Consider the following 19748-nt stretch of genomic DNA (forward strand, 5'->3'; position numbering starts at 1 on the left):
TGTTGTATTCTGAAAGTCATTTTATAAGTGACTTAAACATTTTTAAGGTAAAGAGATACTTTGTCATTGTGTTGCTTTTAGAAATCAAGCTGAAACAGGCTTCTGTTGTTTAGGATATCAAAGTTGCAGTGGCTTTCAGTGTTTTGTTTATATCAAATCAGTGCATGTGCATAATTTCAAAACTCATATAACATAAGGCTTATGACCACCACCACCCCCCCCCCCCCACGAAGCAGTCATTGATGCCATCCTGCCTAACCTCCATTCAGTGCTCCCCAAAGGCAATGACTTTGAATCCCTTTGGCACTTTCTTTTCTTTATATTGTGATGTCGTCTTTTCTCCTTCTGTTTAGACATTAACTATTAGCTTCCTGCTCTGAGGTTGAGGAGTGAAGTCTCTATTCACTGTTTATAATGACTGAAAAATATTTTTGCAGCTCAGCATGTAATATACTAACTACATTTTCTATACAACCTACTGCTTTCCTGGAGTTAACTGTCTTGCTGTTGTGTGTGCATGTGTGTATTTTTAATTTTGTGTCCTTATCACCAACTCATGCCCATACGAGAGACATAATTAAAAACCATATCAGTCTGTTACAATACCTTTATCAATTCCATTTCTTTTTCTTGGAGACCTCTGGGACCTCTTTACACTCTTTCATTCTGAAGTGGTTATCTTCTATGTATGCGAACCTGTTACCATCCTGGAAATTATTTTTATCTCTTTCTGTGTTGGAAGCCCTGTTTTCTGGATATCACATCTATATGGATTTATTCTCTAGCTCTGAGGGCACATAACCAACCCCCACAGACTTCTTCACAGAGGGAGCATGTAGCTTTTTCTTTGATCTTATTGTAAGATGACTGAATATAGAATTTGAATTGGAAATAGCTTCTTCAGAATTTTGAAGACATTTTCTCTATTATCTTCTTGCTTCTGGTATAGTTTCTGCTCAGTTCTGTGCTATTCTTACTCGCAGTCCTTCACTATATTATCTGTTTCTAAGATCTGTTTGAAGATCATTTGTCTGCAGTATCTGGAAATTTCACAGTAAGGTACTTTGGTATTGGCCTGTCTTTTAAAATCATCATTTGGGTACAATCATTGAGTTCTAGGAAATTTTCTTGAAGTAGTTCTTTGATAATTTCTTCCTCCTCCATTTTTTCCTTACCAATTTTCCTGAACTAATATTTGGGCAGTAGGCCTCTCTGATTGGTCTTCTGATTTTTCTCATCTTTTCTCCTATATTCTATTTTATTGTCTTTGTTCCTCCTACTTTCTAGTTCTAATTTTCTAATCCCTAAAGTGAATTTGTGCCTATTGGCATAATTTTCCATTTTCAAGAGCCCTTCATTATTCCCTGAATGTTTCTTTTTTTATTACATCCCATTCTTGTTTCATAGATCCAACATCTTCTCATGTTTCTCAAGCTATTAATATTGTGTTTTATCTTAGTTTTTTCTGCTCACTGCATTTTTTTCCCCTATGATGTCTCTTTTTTGTTTGTTTGGGTCGCATGTTGGAGAATTCCTTCAACTGGTAATTGTTAGCTGTTCTTTCCTCTTCAAGAGTGGGGCACTAATGAGCTGATCAGAAGCTCTGTGTGAGGTGGGCTTTGTCAACTTGTAGCGTGATAAGACAGGGCTTGTGTTTTCATTAGGAGACCCTCAAATATCAGTCACTGGTCTGAGAGCTGAACAGAATAAGAAAACCAATAGACTCATTTTCAGCATAAGGATTTTCATTGCATTTTTTGTTTTCAGTATAGAATCTCACCCTCACCCCAGCTGTCTCTGCCTTGTGTTCCAGAGCCCAGGATATGTATAATTCAGCTTGTCAAGAAAGTAAATTGTCCTGGGTTCTTCTTGGTGTGAGAGAAGGACAGTCACCAGGCTGCTCGGGTTAGGAAATGAAATCTGAGGTCTTAACTATCTTTATACAAAATCTCAACCATTCTTTCTGTTTTCGGCTGCACCTCACACTCCTTCCTCCAGAGGTACCTGTTGCCTCCAAATTCTAAGTGATTTCCCTAAATTATTTTCTTCCATATTGGCTCCATACAAGTTTGCCAGCTGAGTAATGTTGGGCAGGTTATACTTCAGTTTTGTCATCTGTAAAATGGGAATAGGAATGAAGCAGGAGTATGGAATGGGAGTAAGGATTGTTGTAAGGATTAACTGTTAATAGACATAAGGTACTTAACACTATCCAGGCACCATGATAAGTGTTTTATGAATGTTTGCTATTTTTATTAACATTTCTCGGGCTGCTTCGTTACTTACCACCAGGTGTCCAGTAGGCTTTTAGCTTCCAAAATTTTGCCAGTGTCTCATCCATTGTCCTCCTGTCTCCAGTTCTCTTTATCCTTGTAGGATTTTTGAGGGAACCTAGGTAAATAAGTACATTTTAATCCATCATGTTTAATTTGGAGTCTCTTTTATTCATTTTCTAATACTAATATTTAGATTAATATTTAGATTAAGACTATAACAGCATAAACAATTTTTTGAGAGACTATATTTTGAAAGCCTTTTCACTTTTGTATAATTTTTGTACTGTCTTTTCTTCATGGGACTTTTAAAAGTGAATATGTTTGAATGAATGGAAGAATTAATGAAAATGTTATAAAATCTGAAATAGAGTTGGATATAAACTTAGAAGTTGATTTGTCCATTAATTTGTCCAGATATCTGCGAATAGTACTCGGCCTGCTTGCTGGTATGCCAAACTTGGATTCTTTCCTGATCCTAGACCTTTCCCTCTCCCCTTGTCATCACTTTTTAGTGACGGAGGAAACGTTGGTTGTGTTGATGTAGTTATTCAAAGAACATACCCCATACAGGTATGGTACATTTTTGACGTTCACTATGTATTTCTTTTTGGGGGGACAGTTAATTTGAATGATCCCTTCCTACCATGTACTTTTGCTTCACACATCATTACAGTGGATGGAGAAGACTCCATCTGGATTATGCATATTTCGCAATGAAAGAGAGGAAGAGAGGGAGGCGACAAAATATGCAGAGGCCCAACAAAAGAAGCTAGAAGTCTTATTCAATAAAATTCAAGCAGAATTTGAAAAGCATGACGGTAAGATGGGTTGTATACTGTAAGTTGTTTTAAATAGGACAAGTTTTGTTTTCTTTTAATTAGACGTTTTAGAGACTTCTCTGATTTAACTTTTGTAATTGGGTGAATTGTCTTTGAGTAATAGACTTCTTTTTCCTATTCTAGATCTGACTTTTTAAGTTTTTTAAAAAAAATACTACAGAGGGGCACCTGGGTGGTTCAGTCAGTTAAGCGTCCAACTCTTGGTTTTGGCTCAGGTCATGATCTCACAGTTTGTGGCTTCAAGCCCCGTGAGGGGCTCTACGCTGACACCATGGACCTTGCTTGGGATTCTCTCTCTCCCTCTCTGTCTGCCCCTCCCCTGCATGCTTGTGTGTGTGTACACTCTCTCAAATCATAAATAAATAAACTTAAAAAATAAAAATAAAAGTATTACCTAGATACACGGATAAACATTGAACTGACCCCAAATTATCACCTCATTATTCAACACACTGAACTTTTAGATACTTGTAATTGTCTTAGGCAAGAAAACATTTTATAACCACAGCCCTTTTCAGAAGTCTTGTTTTTGTTACAAAAAAAATTTTTAACGTTTGTTTATTTTTGAGAAGCAGAGAGAGATAGAGCATGAGCAGGGGAGGGATAGAGAGAGGGAGACACAGAATCTGAAGCAGACTGCAGCCTCTGAGCTGTCAGCACAGAGCCTGACACAGAGCTTGAACCCACAAACCGTGAGATCATGACCTGAGCCAAAGTCAGAAGCTTAACTGACTGGGCCGCCCAGGCGCCCCTCACTTTTCAGTAGTCTTAAGTAAACTTCCTCTTAAGCTTCAGTACCAAAATATTTATAGTGCCCCTTTTTTGGCCCTAGAGAAACAATAGCAACAAGGGAAGAAACTGCCAAATTCTTTTACCTCAGACAAATAGTGTATGGTACCGTTTATATGTGGAATATAACAAAGTCAGACTTACAAAACTATAGTAAAATGGTGGTTACCAGGGAATGAGGGGGTAGGGGGGTAAAACTGATGGTGTTTAAGGATCAAACTTAACAATGAGCAGTAAATAAGCTGTGGTGATCCAATGCACAGTATAATGAATATAGACAATATTGTACTACTGTGCTGTGGTAAATATCAATACAATGGCAATCATATTAACTATATAATTACATCAAAACAACACATAAGCCTTAAATTTACACATTGTTATATGTCATATATATCGAATACACAAGAAAGATAAACACTCAAAAAACAATTATTTTCCCTAAGCTATTCATCATTTTCTTTCTTCATTGCCCTTATCTACTTTATATAACTTTTGCATTTTTGTTGTTGTGGTTGTTGGTTGTCATGTTATTACATCTGGAGCTAGATCTTGTTTCCCTGGCATCAATTTTAATATATCATAGTGTTTTTTACATAAAGGACATGATGATTTGTTTTTTTATCTATTTTTATGGCTGAAAATTTTATGTTCTGCATTTTTTCATGATTTTCAACTTCATTTTCTATATAAATCTGTGGAAAAATTGAACTGTTCATTTTTGATTCACCAGTTCATGCTGTTTTCATGATTAAATGAGTCATGAAATCATTTACTTAATTTACAAATTTGACTCTAAACTCTCTGTGTGACAATTTTTTAAACCAGGCGTGAGTACACTAGTTTCACATTTTCCTAGAAAACTTGTGGCAGATAAATTGTGTTTTGCTTTTTAGCCTCCCTTCTTTGGGTACTTTTTGCTTATTTCTCCAATCTTCAGTGTTCTTAAAAATTTGTGGGTCAGCTAATTAGTGATGCTTTATTCCTAGAAAATATAACGAAACGATGTGTACCATTACGTGCATTAACAAGACAGCAAGTCTGTGCTCTGCAAGATGGTGCAGAGCTTTATGAAGCGGTGAAGAACGCACCAGACCCGGCTTCCCTTGAGGTGAGAGAGTAAGAGGGCACACAGCGAGTCTTAACCTTAATCCTTTAAGGTGGGAAGCTGCTGTCGGTCTTCTGGCCATTACAGGAGGTGCTGTATTGAATTGGTGTTTCTCAGAGATGATGCGTGCATCTCTGGAGTGCTCAGTGATGTGCCAAACCAGTGCATTTCAGTTCTATACCAAATGGAGGACAGAGGGATTAAATAATTTTTTTTAACGTCTATTTATTTTTGAGAGTGGCGGAGGAGGGATAGAGAGAGGGAGACACGGGATGTGAAGCAGGCTCCAGGCTCTGAGCTGTCAGCACAGAGCCCGACGTGGGGGCTCCAACTCACGAACTGTGAGGTCATGACCTGAGCTGAAGTCGAACGCTTCACCAACTGAGCCACCCAAGCACCCTTTAAATAATTTTATGTATTAAATAAACATGGCTTCAAATACAGGCAAAACTTGTTTACTTTTCAGATAAAACAAGTATCTTCAAAGCAGTGTCTCAGTTGCCATGTTCTCACCTGCTTCTCAGATCCTACCTAGAGTTTATTTGATAATCCTCTAAGAATATTTTGGTGGAAAAGTGTCAGAAGCACTAAATTGTGTTAGATTCACGGCTATGCCATTTATTAGACAACTGGGCATAAAATAGCTATAAAATGGGCATAAAATAAGTTGGGGATCAAGTTAGATAATAAATGCAAAAATGTACTGTTATAAAGTTCCATTATCAATGTTAGTTACTATTATCAGAACATCATTTATTAAGGTAAGCTGCCTCCTAAGTTTTTAGACACCTGGGTATCTAGTTAATGCAAATTCTGGGATTAGTTGGCTAGATAGGAGGGGAAGTTTTAAGAAAACTGTTGTTTATTGATTAATCTCGTTTATTTGATGGCAATAAATCTGGTTGATAGCCTTAACTTTCTTAACTAGTAGGACTACGAAATAAACAGCACTCCGTTAGGAGAGAAGTGCTCTTCTGAATAGAATTCCTTCATTTTACCAAATGTTACAACTGAGATTCACCCTGTGAGGAGTGTCAAGGGAAAAATCTGTGAGTGGCTTGATCACTAGGTCCTAGGAGTATATGATTCTGGAGCTTTCACTTAGATAAAGTTGTTAATGCAATTCTTGGAGGGAAAGATAGCCATCCATTTCCAAGAGACCTCGTCAAAAGGGTTTGTTTTCAGTGACAGTGTTGAGTGTTGGAAGACTTTGGAATCACAGTTTGGTTTTTTTAATCGTGTTTAGACACTCTTCATATTTAGAAAGACCTTTTCAGGGCACAGAGATTCCGTAGTTTCCCTTCCCACTGTGGATATTAACACGTGTGAGGCAGCAGCTATCTAGTGTGCTCTGTGTTGGGATTCTATTTCCTGTTTCATTTGATTTTATTTTTTGTTCATTCGTTTTTGTTATACTGAGTAAGCATCCGAAGAGATACAGACAGCAATGTGCTAAAATGACTGGGAGAGAAGTGTGGAGGCAGAGAGAAGTGCTTGTAGCACATGTCTGTTTTCAGTCATATCTGCTATTCCAGAGAGTTAATAAAGTTGTACTGCAGCGGGGTAAGAATGGGAGCTCTTGAACTGCCTCTCCCTGTATGCCCTGCAAGTGATTCATTCTCTCTGCATCAGTTTCATCATCCATAACATGCAAACAATACAGTGCCTACCTCCACGGGGTTACTGTAAGGATTAAATGAATTAATACATTTATCACACACAGATCCATTCCTCAAATATAGGGAGCATTCAAATGTCAGCCATTTGTAATGTTGATGACAGTTATGATTATTACGGTACATTTATAAGTAGGGGGTTATTTTGGCCCTGGGGAAATTTGTCACAAAGATAGGTGAACAGTCTAAGGCACCTGAAAATATTTGTTATGTGATAAGCTAAGTACATTAATCTCAATTTTTATATTGTCGTATTATTAAAGTGAACTCAGTTCTGTCGTATTTTATCCCCATTTAAAGAGATTCATGGGTCGCCTGGGTGGCTCAGTCGGTTAAGCATCCAACTTCAGCTCAGGTCATGATCTCACATGGTCCGTGAGTTCGAATCCCGCATCGGGCTCTGTGCTGACAGCTCAGAGCCTAGGACCTGCTTCGAACTCGTGTGTGTGTGTGTGTGTGTGTGTGTGTGTGTGTGTGTGTGTCTCTCTCTCTCTCTCTCTCTCTCTCTCTCTCTCTCTTTGTGCGTCTTTGTGCCTCTCCCCCACTCACGCTCTGCCTCTCTCCCTCTCAAAAATAAATAAACATTACAAAATAAATAAAGAGGTTCATTTACAGTGGATGAGGTTTTTTTGTTTTGTTTGCCTTTTATTCTAATAAAATTTGCCTTAATAAATTAAATGATCATAGGCTTATTTCAGTGAAGAGCAGATAAGAGCTTTGAATAATCACAGACAGATGTTGAATGATAAGAAGCAAGCACAGATCCAGCTGGAATTCAGGAAGGCTATGGAATCTGCTGAGCAAGGAGAACAAATGTTACCAAGGGATGTTACAACTGTGTGGAAGATGCGTATCATAAGCTATGGGAAAAAAGAAAAAGATTCAGGTCAGTATGTAAATTTTTTTAAGTTCAAGTACTATTTATTAACAAAATGACTTCAAGTGCTAAAGTATAAAGTCAACATGTATCAGAGGAGCAAAAGTGGGCTACCAGTGCCCACAAGATAATGATATAATCCTTGGATCTTTGTTGTTACCATATTTGTTTTATAAGAATTTTAATGATTATCGGTTCTTGTATTATGTCTTTTTCCTCTTTATCTAGTTACATTGAGTATCTGGCGTCCATCATCAGATTTATATTCCCTGTTAACAGAGGGAAAAAGATACAGAATCTATCATCTTGCAACGTCACAATCTAAAAGTAAATCTGAAAGAGCTCACATACAGCTCACAGCAACAAAGAAAACTCAGTATCAACAACTACCGGTACAAACTTTTCATTATAGTTTTTTAATTTTGATTAATGCATATTAGTTTAGAGAATCTACATACGCTGATTTTTTTTTCTTGTAGGCTTCAGATGAACTCCTATTCCAAGTTTATCAGCCGAGGGAGCCCCTTTACTTTAACAAACTATTGGATCCAGACTTCCAGCCACCTTGTTCTGAGGTGGACTTAATAGGATTTGTAGTTTCTGTTGTGAAAAAAATAGGTAATCCACAGTGTATTTTTTTTTATTTCTTTTTTTTTCTTGTTGTTATTTTTTTTAATGTACATCCAAGTTAGCATATAGTGCAACAATGATTTCAGGAGTAGATTCCTTAATTCCCCTTACCCATTTAGCCCATCTCCCCTCCCACACCCCTTCCAGGAACCCTCTGTTTGTTCTCCATATTTAAGTCTCGTATGTTTTGTCCCCCTCCCTGTTTTTATATTATTTTTGCTTCCCTTCCATTGTGTTCATCTGTTCTGTGTCTTAAAGTCCTCATATAAGTGCAGTCCTGTGATATTTGTCTCTCTCTGACTGACTTCGCTTACTGTAATACCCTCTATTCCATCACGTAGTTGTAAATGGCCAGATTTCATTCTTTTTGATTGCCAAGTAATACTCCAGTGTGTATGTGTGTGTGTGTGTGTGTGTGTGTGTGTGTGTGTGTGTGTGTGTGTGTGTGTATACCACATCTTCTTTATCCATTCATCCATCGATGGACATTTGGACTCTTTCCACACTTTGGCTATTGTGGATAGTGCTGCTATAAACATGGGGTGCATGTGCCCCTTCAAAACAGCATACCTGTATCCCTTGGATAAATACCTAGTAGTGCAATTGCTGGGTCGTAGGGTAGTTCTATTTTTAGTTTTTGAGGAACCTCCATACTGTTTTCCAGAGTGGCTGCACCAGTTTGCATTCCCACCAGCAGTGCAAAAGAGATCCTCTTTCTCCCCATCCTCACCAACATCTGTTGTTACCTGAGTTGTTAATGTTTGCCACTTACAGGTGTGAGATGGTATCTTATTGTGGTTTTGATTTCTATTTCCCTGATGAGGAGTGAAGTTGAGCATTTCTTCATGTGCTGGTTGGCCATCTAGATGTCTTCTTTGGACAGGTGTCTATTCATGTCTTCTGCCCATTTCTTTACTAGATTATTTGTTTATTGGGTGTTGAGTTTGGTAAGTTCTTTATGGATGTTGGATACTAGCCCTTTATCTGATATGTCGTTTGCAAATATCTTCTCCCATTCTGTCGGCTGCCTTTTAGTTTTGCTGATTGTTTCCTTTGCTCCACGGTGTATTTTTAATTGTAGCTTTTTATGAATGCTTTTGGAAAATGTTATCTTTTTTTTTTTTTCAACGTTTATTTATTTTTGGGACAGAGAGAGAGATAGCATGAACGGGGGAGGGGCAGAGAGAGAGGGAGACACAGAATCGGAAACAAGCTCCAGGCTCTGAGCCATCAGCCCAGAGCCCGACGCGGGGCTCGAACTCACAGACCGCGAGATCGTGACCTGGCTGAAGTCGGACGCTTAACCGACTGTGCCACCCAGGCGCCCCGGAAAATATTATCTTTTAAAATTTGTCTTCCTTAAGATTAATTGGAGTTACAAATCAGCAAATTTAGTGACTAGCGATTTGAAAGTAGGCCTGTGTTAACCTCAATTCTTCATGAACAGCAATTCTACAGTATTACAGGGAAAGAACCTACATCCTATTCTGTGCTATTTAATTTTAAAGAAGTTGCTAGGAATGTTTTGTGGCATTTGAATGGTTACTGGGTAAATAATTATAACTTCCCTCTATAGTTTATTGAGCACTCAAACCTCCACCTCCCGCTTCTCTGCCATATCCCTCATATCCCAAATAATGTCTGTTGTTCTAAAGCCAACTTTGTTTATTTAGTGTGGCCGCTCCAACTTTTGTATGGTTAGTACTTGTTTGTATGGTACATCTTTTCCCACCTGGTATTTTTAACCTGTCAACATCTTTATATTTAAATTGGGTTTCTGGAAGACAGCCCAGTTGGATCTTGCTTTCTTATCCAGCGTGAGGGTCTCTGGTCTTTTAACTGGTTTGTTTAATCTGATCAACTTTAATGTGATTATTAGCATGGTTGGATTAAAATGTACCTACCACCTTGCTAGCTAGCTATTTTCCCTGTGTCCCATTAGTTCCCTGTGTTGGAAGGTTATTCTCTGTGATGTTCCTACACATTTTGTAGCAGCCATTGTCTCAGACTCTCACTTCAAGAATGCTTATATAGCAAAAAGATCTTGGAAGGATGGAGATCGTGTCTGCCTCCAACACAGAGGGCACATTTATTTCCCAACCAGGGAATCTGGTCTCTTTTTCTGTGTGTTTGATTTTTTTTTTCTTGTTTATTGTTGTTGTTATTGTCGTTGTTTAAATTCCATGGGTGAGATTCTGATTGTATTTTGAAGGAGAGGGACAGTGTGAAGTAAAGAGAGGAGTCAAGGAGTTCAGTGCCAAGGTGTTTGGTCTGAGCACATGAGAGGAGAGAGCTGTCATTTACTGAGAGGGAAAGAGAACAAGAAAAAGAGATGTGTGTGGGAAGGGTGAAGAGCTCAGTTTGGTCAGTTAAGTTTTAGATGCTTAGTCTAAACAGAAATTTCTGCCTGACAGTTGGGGATGCAGGAGTCTGGGGAAGCGGTCTGGGCTGAAGATATAAACTGGGACATCATCAACGTACAGGTGCCGTTTAAAGCTGTGAGACTGGATGAGGTCAGTGGGTGTGGGAGTAGCTAGAGAGGTGGCTCGGACACTCTGACGCTTAGAAGCAGGAAGATGTAAAGGAACCAGGAAAAGAAACAAGAGGAGCAGCCTGAGGAGTGGGAGGAATACCTAGGGAGTGAGCTGCCCTGAGAGCCCAGAGGGAAGAGCTCCAGAGAGAGGGGACTGATTCGGTCTCGGATGGCATTTGATAGCTGAGACAGGGAGGCGAGGGCCAGGAAGGGGCTGCTGGCTTGAGCCCCAGGAGGAGCCAGTCTGATGGCAAGGCGGGCAGGGGGGTGGAAGGAGAGGCACGCGCACAGTGGACACAGGCATTATAAGGTCATGCTTCAAGCACCGAAGGGAAATGGAGCACTCACAAGAGGGAGAATTGGGATCAAGAGAATGTCTGTGTTTTCCAGTGCAAGTGCTACTAGCATCCCGATGAGATCGTGTAGACTGACTAGAAAGGTCCAATAACGGGGGTGAATGTTTTTAGAGGTGGGGAGCAGCAGCGAGCCAAGAGCAGGGGAGGCAACTACCCCAGCCTGACGTCCTGTAGCACAAGAGGTCTGCAGGGGGCAGCAGTGGCCTCGGAGGAGGAGGAGGAGGAGGAGGAGGAGGAGGAGGAGGAGGAGGAGGAGGAGGAGGAGAAGGAGAGGAGCCAGGTCTCAGTTACAGCAGGCCGGTAAAGACAGCACTTAAGGAATGGTTGAGGGTAGTGAGGACTTGTCCAGTGAAGGTGTTCCAGGCGACAGGGAGAGGTAGGAGACGGTGCGAAAGGAGGTAGTGTATGAAACTTTCTGGAGATGGGAAATACGGCAGGACCCGGGAGCCTGGCTGCTTGTGGAGACTTACCTGAGATCACTTCTCATGGCCCCAAGGCAGATAGCGGTGAGGAGGTGAGGTGCACGGGAGGAAAACGTGTGGAGACCTGCCAGGACCCAGTGGTTCTTGACTTTCTACCGTGTCCAAGACCATTTTTCCCCCTCTTAGTTACTGAGTAATGGCTGCGAACTTGAGTTTCTTTCCACTATATATTGCCCATCTCTGGGAGATACTAGCTCTGTTCATCATTTTTCCTGGTTCCGTGAGTCCCCTGTGATTAATCTGCATTGCTGCCATAACTAAGTACCACAAACTGGGGGAGCATAAACAACCAAAATTTACTGTCTCAGTTCTGCAGACCAGAAGTCCGAAAGCAAGGTGTCGGCAGAGTTGGTTCCTTCTGAGGCTGTGAGGGAGACGTGTTCAGCGCCTTGCTCCCCGCACCCGCTGGTTTGCTGGCAATCTTTACTGCTCCGTGGCTTATAGGTGCACCACCACGATCTCTGCCTTCATCTGCACGTGACTTTCTCTCTGTGTGCGTGTCTGTGTCCAAACTTCCCCTTTGTATAAGGACATTGATCGTCACAACTGCATCTTAACTTGATTACGTCTGCAAAGACCTTGTTTCCAAATAAGGTCACGCTCACAGGTACTGGGGGTCAGGACTTCAACATCTTGAGTGGGGGACACAGTTCAAGCACCAACACCCTGGAATGTTCACTTCTGTCAGTCCTGGTCGTCTGCTTTTCCCCTGCAGCCATGTTCATTATTTGCGATCAGAAGAGGAAAAAGGTAAGATGCCCATTCCATTTGCTTTTCTTCAGGTTTACAGGTAATAGAATTCTCAAATTTTCACCAGTTTGGGGACGGAGATTAGAAGCTGAGCCCCTTCTGTGCCTGGCCTATCCACACTCTCGTTTCTTTCTTTCATCACCAGTTTTTAAATTTTACATCAGAATATTCCTCATTTGGGTTTTTAGTGAACATTTCTTTTTTTTTTTTTTTTTTTTTTTAGTTTGATGTTAAATGTTAGAGGAAAAAATTCTCTTCGAACGTTTCGAAGTGCCACCTTAAACCCGAAGTAGTACTTATCTAACACTCAAATCTACTGATGATGGTTCCTGGCTTAAAATCTTCAGTGGCTCCTGTCCCTTAGAAAATGAAACCCACACTCCTTCATAGGCCTGAAAAACTCTTCAGCTGCCTCAAACCACCACCCCACACACCTCAGCTAAACTATGCCACTTCATGTGCCTGATGCATTATATATAACATTTAACACTTTCAACCTTTAAAAAATACACCTTACTAACAATGCCCTTTGTCCTCCTGTCTAAAGGAGTTGGAGAACCGTTGTCATTCGCTATTCAGCCCAGCTGAATAATGTTCCTCCCCAGCTGGGTGCTTATGCCAACTTAGATCTTCCCTCCTCAGTTTCTGTAGCGTTTAGTGCGTTGGGTTGCTTCAGCATCCGTCACGTGGCCCATGATCCTGTGTCCACGTTTCTGAACCTCCTCCCCACCAATGATACTGTGATCTCTTCAAGGACAGGGACTCAGTTTTAGTTTCTTTCTGTCCCCACTTCTAACAAAATGGGGCGGGGGGAGTGGGTAATTGTTGAAAACTTCACATATATACATAAAGTGCTGGTAGTAATGCTGTTCATTTGCTGTTATCATCCCTCTGTACAGATGGGGAGACCGGAGCTCAGAGATGTTAAATAACCTGCCCACGGTCACAATTATATAAACGATTGGAACCCATACTTTCAGGCTCTAATGCCTATGTGTTCTTCTTCTGCTTCAGCTAACAAAGCCAAACCAAACCCAACCGTCTGAGAGTTGGGCTTGAAGTAGGGACTACTGTGTGTTCAATCTGTTGTGTTACTATATTACAAACACTGTGGCATCCGATGAATTAATTAAACGAGATCACTTCTTAGGTCCGTTTCCCAGGAAACACTGAGATTTTCATGCAGATGTATTGGAAAGTGCACTCAGGAGCAGCACCTGTGGGGAAGCAGCAGCTGCCTCTGGGCAGAGAGGGGAGCTGCGGAGTGGGGGGGGGGGGGGAGTGTGGGGGGCGCTCAGGGAGCCGTGCAGCGCTTGGCAGAGGGGGGAGCCCTGCAGTGCCGTTGCTGCAGAGGTACAGCAGTCCCGGTCTGGTGGGGATTCTGCAGCTGGCGTGTCTCTTGGCGAGAATTTGTGAAGTGGCCTCACATACTGCTGTGTGCTTTAGCCTTTCAGTGAAACTTTCGAAAAAGAATTTAAAGGGAACAGTGGATTCTGCGTGTGTTCGGAACAATCCCAGACTGCAAACCTGCAGAATAATCCCTCTTATCCTTTTATTTTCTTGATTTTTTCAGTGCCAACATTCTAAAAGTGTTACTTGAAAAAAGTTCTTCCAGTTGTTACCATTTGTACGAGATGTGTGGTAATTACAGAAAATTTTCTATTTTTTTTCAGTGTATATAATTTGATCTAGGTATGAAACCTGTACTGAGGAAAAAATGAAATGAGGGAGCTATCCTGGAAGCTTATTTTCATATTTTGCATTTTCTAAATGTTTTTCAGTAAACAAGTATTGCTTTTAAAATTGGGGGGAAAACATAGTTTAAAGAAGCACATTTGAGAGAAGGGCTGTAATCATTTTGAATATAATTAGAGGCAAATTCCCAAATTAGAAAATTGAACATACTTGGGAAACATAATTTCTCTAAAAGCAGTATTTAATATTTAGGATTACAATCCATTAAATGAATCTACTTATAAAATTGAAAACAGTGAAAGGAATAACCATCATTTGCAACAGGATAAACAAATCATTATCTGAGAATGGCAATTCTTTGGGTTCCTATCATTTAAAAGGGAAACATAATTCTTAAAGTAACAGAGACAAGAAATTCTAAATCGTTAGATTAAATGGTGAGTGCCTCAGTCCTGTCTCTTCCCATTTTTGGCATTGAAACTTTTTCACTTTTTATTTTGAATAATTTCAGGCCTTCAGAAAAGTTGCAAAACTAATGCAGACTTTACAATTATCCCTCCCCCAGCTTCCCCTAATGTCAGCATCTTGTGTGACCATGGTACCATTATTAGAATCAGGAAGTTAACATTGGCATAGTATTATTACCTGCAGTGTAGATTTAAGTGTAGATTTATGCTTTTTTACTTCTTCTGTTCCAGGATCCCACTTTCATGTAATCATCATTTCTCCCGAGTCTCCGCTCGTCTTTAACAGTTCCCCAGTCTTCTCTTGGTTATTTTTTTTTTTTATGTTTATTTACTTTTGACAGAGAGAGAGAGACAGAGCATGAGTGGGGGAGGGGTAGAGAGAGGGGGAGACACAGAATCCGAAACAGGCTCCAGGCTCCGAGCTGTCAGCACAGAGTCCGACACAGGGCTCGAGCTCATGGATTGCGAGATCATGACCTGAGCCAAAGTCAGACCGTCAACTGACTGAGCCACCAGGTGCCCCTCTCCAGTCTTCTCCCGTTTTCCCCAATCTTGACTCTCTTGAATAGACTGATCATGTTGTAGCATTTTCCTCAACTTGGGTTTGTCTGATTTTTTCTCCTGATTGGAATAAGGTTATACATGTTTGGCAAAAGTGCCACAGAAACAGTGTTGTGTCTGTCCGCCTCCCCATCAAGGGTTTAATGATGCTGATATTGCTTGTCACTGGGAGCGGCAGCCTTGAGGTCTGTAACCTTAACCTTAAAGGAGATTCCTTGAGACTATGCAAGTCCAATTTCACCTCAAACTTTCACCAATTAATTTTAGCATCTATCAGCTGATTTTGTTTGCAGCAGTTTTTACTGTAGTGTTTGCCTAATGATTTCCTTTTTTTTCTTTCTTCTTTCATTCTCCATTTATTGGAGCTCTACTATAAGGAAGAGCTGCCCCTTTTCCCCAAATTTACTTTCTTATTTGATTTATATCAGTATGGACGAATGAATATGTATTTTAGTCTGTGGGTTACAATTCAATACCTGCATTATTTTGTTGTTTAGATTGTTTCCGTTTGGGCCACTAGGAGTTTTTTCAGATTGACTCCTATAATTTTGCGAGCACCTCTTTTCAGCATTACAAGATGTTCCAGGTTCATCTTATATGTTCCTTGCCCCAATCAAGTTGAACCAACTACTTCTCAAAGAAACCCTGGATCACTTTTTTTTTTCTTTCTTTTTTTTTTTTTTTTTTTCTTTCCTTTTTTTTTTTTTTTTTTTTTTTTTGAGAAAACTGTGTTTATAGCCATGACCTGATGGCTAGGTACACTCATTACTGCACAAGCATCATTGCTTCTAGGCCCTATCAGACAGAAGGAGCCAGGAAGTATGTGTGTATATTCTATTGTGGATTTCCTCCTCTGTGGTTGGGCTTGTTTGTTGGTGGGATAGGTGAAGCGTGTGTGAAACACTGGTTCTAAGAATCCGCTGCACAAAGACATACCAAGGGAAGCATCACTTTTCATTCCTTCCACCCCAGTGCTGTTTCTCCCCTGCTTTCTACCCACGTCCTGTCTCTGTAGTTTCTGCTTTATCCTTCCTGTATTTGTTCTCCACAAGTGGACAGATACATGTACAATTTCTTATATCAACTTCTTATATGAAAAGTAACAGACTTTAATTTTTGTGCGTGTGCGTGCTTTTCTTTTTTCACTGAACAGTATCAGTTCATAGCAAGCTATCTCATTCTTTATTTCTTTTTAATTCCTAGATATTCTATTTTTAGTGCAATTGTGAATGGGATTTTCTTAATTTCTCTTTCTGCTAGTTATTAGTAAATAGAAACACTATAGATTTCTGTGCATTAATTTTGTATCCTGAAACTTGAATGAATTCATGGATCAGTTCTAGTAGTTTTTTTGATGGAGTCCTTATGGTTTTCTATATAGTGTCATGTCATCTGCAAAGAGTGAAAGTTTAATTTCTTTCTTACCAATTTGGATCATTTTTTTTCTTTTTTGTCTAATTGCTGCAGCTAGGATATCTAGTACTGTGTTGAATAAAAATGGTGAGAGTGGACATCTTTGTCTTGTTCCTGATTTTAGGGGGAAAGCTCTCAGTTTTTTACCACTGAGTATGATGTTGGGTTTTTCATATGTTCCCTCTAACCCTGCTTTGTTGAGGATTCTCATCATGAATGGGTGTTGTACTTTGCCAGATCCTTTTTCTGCTTCTGTTGAGATGATCATATGATTTTTTATCCTTTCTCTTCTTGATGTAATGTATTGTGGTGATTAATTTGCAAATATTGAACCACTCTTGTATCCTGGGAATGAAACCCCTTTGATTGTGGTGAATGGTTTCTTTAATGTATTGTTGGATTCAGTTTCCTAATGTTTTGTTGAGGATTTGTTCATCGGGCATATTGGCGTGTAGTTTGTTTTCAAGTGTCTATCTGGTTTTGATATCAGGATAATGCTGTACTCATAGAGTGTATTTGGGAGTCTTCCTTCCTCTTCTGTTTTTTGAACTAGTTTGAGAAGAATAGGTATTCACTGTTACTTAAATGTTCACCTGTGAATTCACCTGTGAAGCCATCTGGTCCTGGGCTTTTGTTTATTGGGAATTGTTTGATTACTGATTCATTTTCATTGCTAGTAATCAGTCTGTCCAAATTTTCTGTTTCTTCCTGATTCAGTTTTGGGAGGTTACATGTTTCTAAGAATTTATGCATTTCTCCTAGATTGTCCAACTTGTTGGCATATACTTTTTCATAATGTGATCTTTGTATTTTTACTATTTCTCCTCCTTCATTTGTGATTTTGTTTGAGCCCTCTTTTTCTTGAGGAGTCTGGCTTTGGTCTGGTTTACCAATTTTGTTTATCTTTTCAAAGATCCAGCTTCTGGTTTCATTGATCTTTTTTTTTTTTTTTTTTTTGTCTCATTTATTTCTGCTCTAATCTTTATAATTTCTTTCCTTCTACTAGCTTTGGATTTTGTTTGTTCTTTTTCTGTTTCCTTTGGGTGTAAGTTTAGGTTGTTTATTAGGGATTTTTCTTATTTCTTGAAGTAGGCCTGTATTGCTATAATCTTCCCTGTTAGAACAGCTTTTGCTTCTCCCCAAAGATCTTGGACCGTTTGTTTACAGAGCACTTCCTCATTCTTTTGTACAGCTGCATAGTACAAAATTGTATGAATGTGCCAGTGTTTGTCCCTACCGCTCTCCTGTGCTTCAGTGAGTAGCCTTGTACAGAGTGTTTTCGTGAATCTTGTTCATATATATCTCACTATTATTGGAAGTACATCTTCAGAATTGAGTACTAAAAGTGGGTTGCTGGGTGGAAAGGTAAGTGTGTGTCATTTTGCTGGGTTCTACCAGTTTTTTCTCCAGAGGGTTACACAAATTTGTATTCCCACCAGCAATGTATGAGTATACCTGCTTCCCCATGGCCTCAGTAACAGAATATGTTGTCATATTAACACTGAAATTTTAACACCATAAACAGCAGGTTATTTTGGAAATTCTGAGCTTTCTCTAAACTTATTTTGGTCTGTTTTACTATTAGCATACCAAAACAAATAGGCATATTAGAACTTCCTTGAATTTTTTTTTTTCAACGTTTATTTATTTTGGGGACAGAGAGAGACAGAGCATGAACGGGGGAGGGGCAGAGAGAGAGGGAGACACAGAATCGGAAACAGGCTCCAGACTCCGAGCCATCAGCCCTGAGCCTGACGCGGGGCTCGAACTCGCGGACCGCGAGATCGTGACCTGGCTGAAGTCGGACGCTTAACCGACTGCGCCACCCAGGCGCCCCTTCCTTGAATTTTTTAAAATTTATCTGACATATGTAATGAAGTGGAATTTTTTGTTTTGTTTCATCTTAGGTTTTGCTCCTTTGGTCTATTTGTCAGATGAGTGCCATAATTTATTGGCAATCAAGGTCTGGACCGATCTTAATGAAGACATTGTTAAACCTCATACATTAATTGCTGCTAGCAACCTCCAGTGGCGACCAGAATCTAAATCAGGAATTCCTACTTTATTTGCTGGAGATTTTTCCAGGTTTTCTGCCAGTCCAAAGGAGGGCCATTTTCAAGAGACATTCCACAAAATGAAAAATACTATTGAGGTAAAATTACTTTGGGCATTACCACGCATTTTGGTATTTTCTTATTTTGATGGTCAAATATCAAGGAAATGGTGGCTTCTATGAAAATTGAATAGTCGGGAAATAATGTGAGATGAGGGTTCCTCAAAGATGAATTGCTCAGGAGCCTGAGGAGATGGGGGGACAACAGCTAGGAGAAAGTGACTTGAAGGGGATTGAGTGAGGAGAAATCCTGAGGAGGATGTTCAGAGCTACACGTCATGTGGGCAACAAGAATGAGTTACCCATGGTTCATAGCAGTATCATTAGTTAATAACCAGCAGATTCCAAATTCACATTTTAAACTCCCTATCTAGTATTTTATAGTTTATGTCTGTCCTTGATTTGAAATAATCTCAAATAGGAGAATACTGAAATTATTTTCCTTGGGTAATGTATACATTTTATGCTTAAATTTATACATATAGCAAGTAATAATTATTAGCTACAGTTTTAGAGTGCTTGCTGTATGTCAGGCCTTGTTCATAGCCTGTCGCATTCAATTCTTCCACCAATCCTATGAGGTGGGGAACTGTTTTTCCATTTTATTGATGAAAAACAGCGAGATTAACTCACACAGCCAAGTTGTTAGAAGCAAGATTCATACTTAAGCTCTCTGAGTTCACAGCCCCAACTTTTTTTTTTTTTTTTTTTTCTGAGAGACAGGGAGGGAGGGGCAGAGCGAGAGGGAGACACAGAATCCTTAGCAGGCTCTAGGCTCTGAGCTATCAGCACGGAGCCCGAGATGGGGCTCAGACTCACAAACCACAAGATATGACCTGAACTGAAGTCAGATGCTTAACTGACTGCGCCACCCAAGTGCCCCTGCATAGCCCCACCTATTAACCACTGTGCAATGCTGCCTCCCAATAAAATTTTGGATTTTATAAATTGCTAACTAGTAAAGAATCTTCAAGATAAGGCTGTTAGTTTGATACCTGAAATGTGTGTTGTTCAAAATATATATATAAATAAAATTATATTTTAAAAGCATCAGAGTAGCCAGCTGTATAAAGGAAGTTTGTGTAATATTTTACCTAAAGACTCAATATATATTATAGTGAAGAATAACACCCTAATTGATCTGGTTTCTAAATTGGGGGTGGAGTGGGAATTATATTCACAA

General features: G+C 39.7%; 1 protein-coding gene across 5 annotated transcripts in view; it reads left to right on the forward strand.

The window, feature by feature from the left end:
* The window catches only part of BRCA2 (BRCA2 DNA repair associated), a 61151-nt gene that overhangs the window by 38079 nt on the left and 3324 nt on the right, over positions 1–19748 (forward strand). For 4 of the 5 annotated variants that reach the window (XM_011283605.4, XM_019839734.3, XM_019839322.3 and 1 more), the window contains 7 exon segments: positions 2691–2846; positions 2950–3094; positions 4894–5015; positions 7376–7574; positions 7794–7957; positions 8045–8183; positions 18360–18604. In XM_011283605.4, the coding sequence (XP_011281907.3) occupies positions 2691–2846; positions 2950–3094; positions 4894–5015; positions 7376–7574; positions 7794–7957; positions 8045–8183; positions 18360–18604 (1170 nt within the window). 5 annotated transcript variants of the gene reach the window in all.

This window comes from Felis catus, chromosome A1 (assembly GCF_018350175.1).
Source record: "Felis catus isolate Fca126 chromosome A1, F.catus_Fca126_mat1.0, whole genome shotgun sequence".
Taxonomy (NCBI): Eukaryota; Metazoa; Chordata; class Mammalia; order Carnivora; family Felidae; genus Felis; species Felis catus.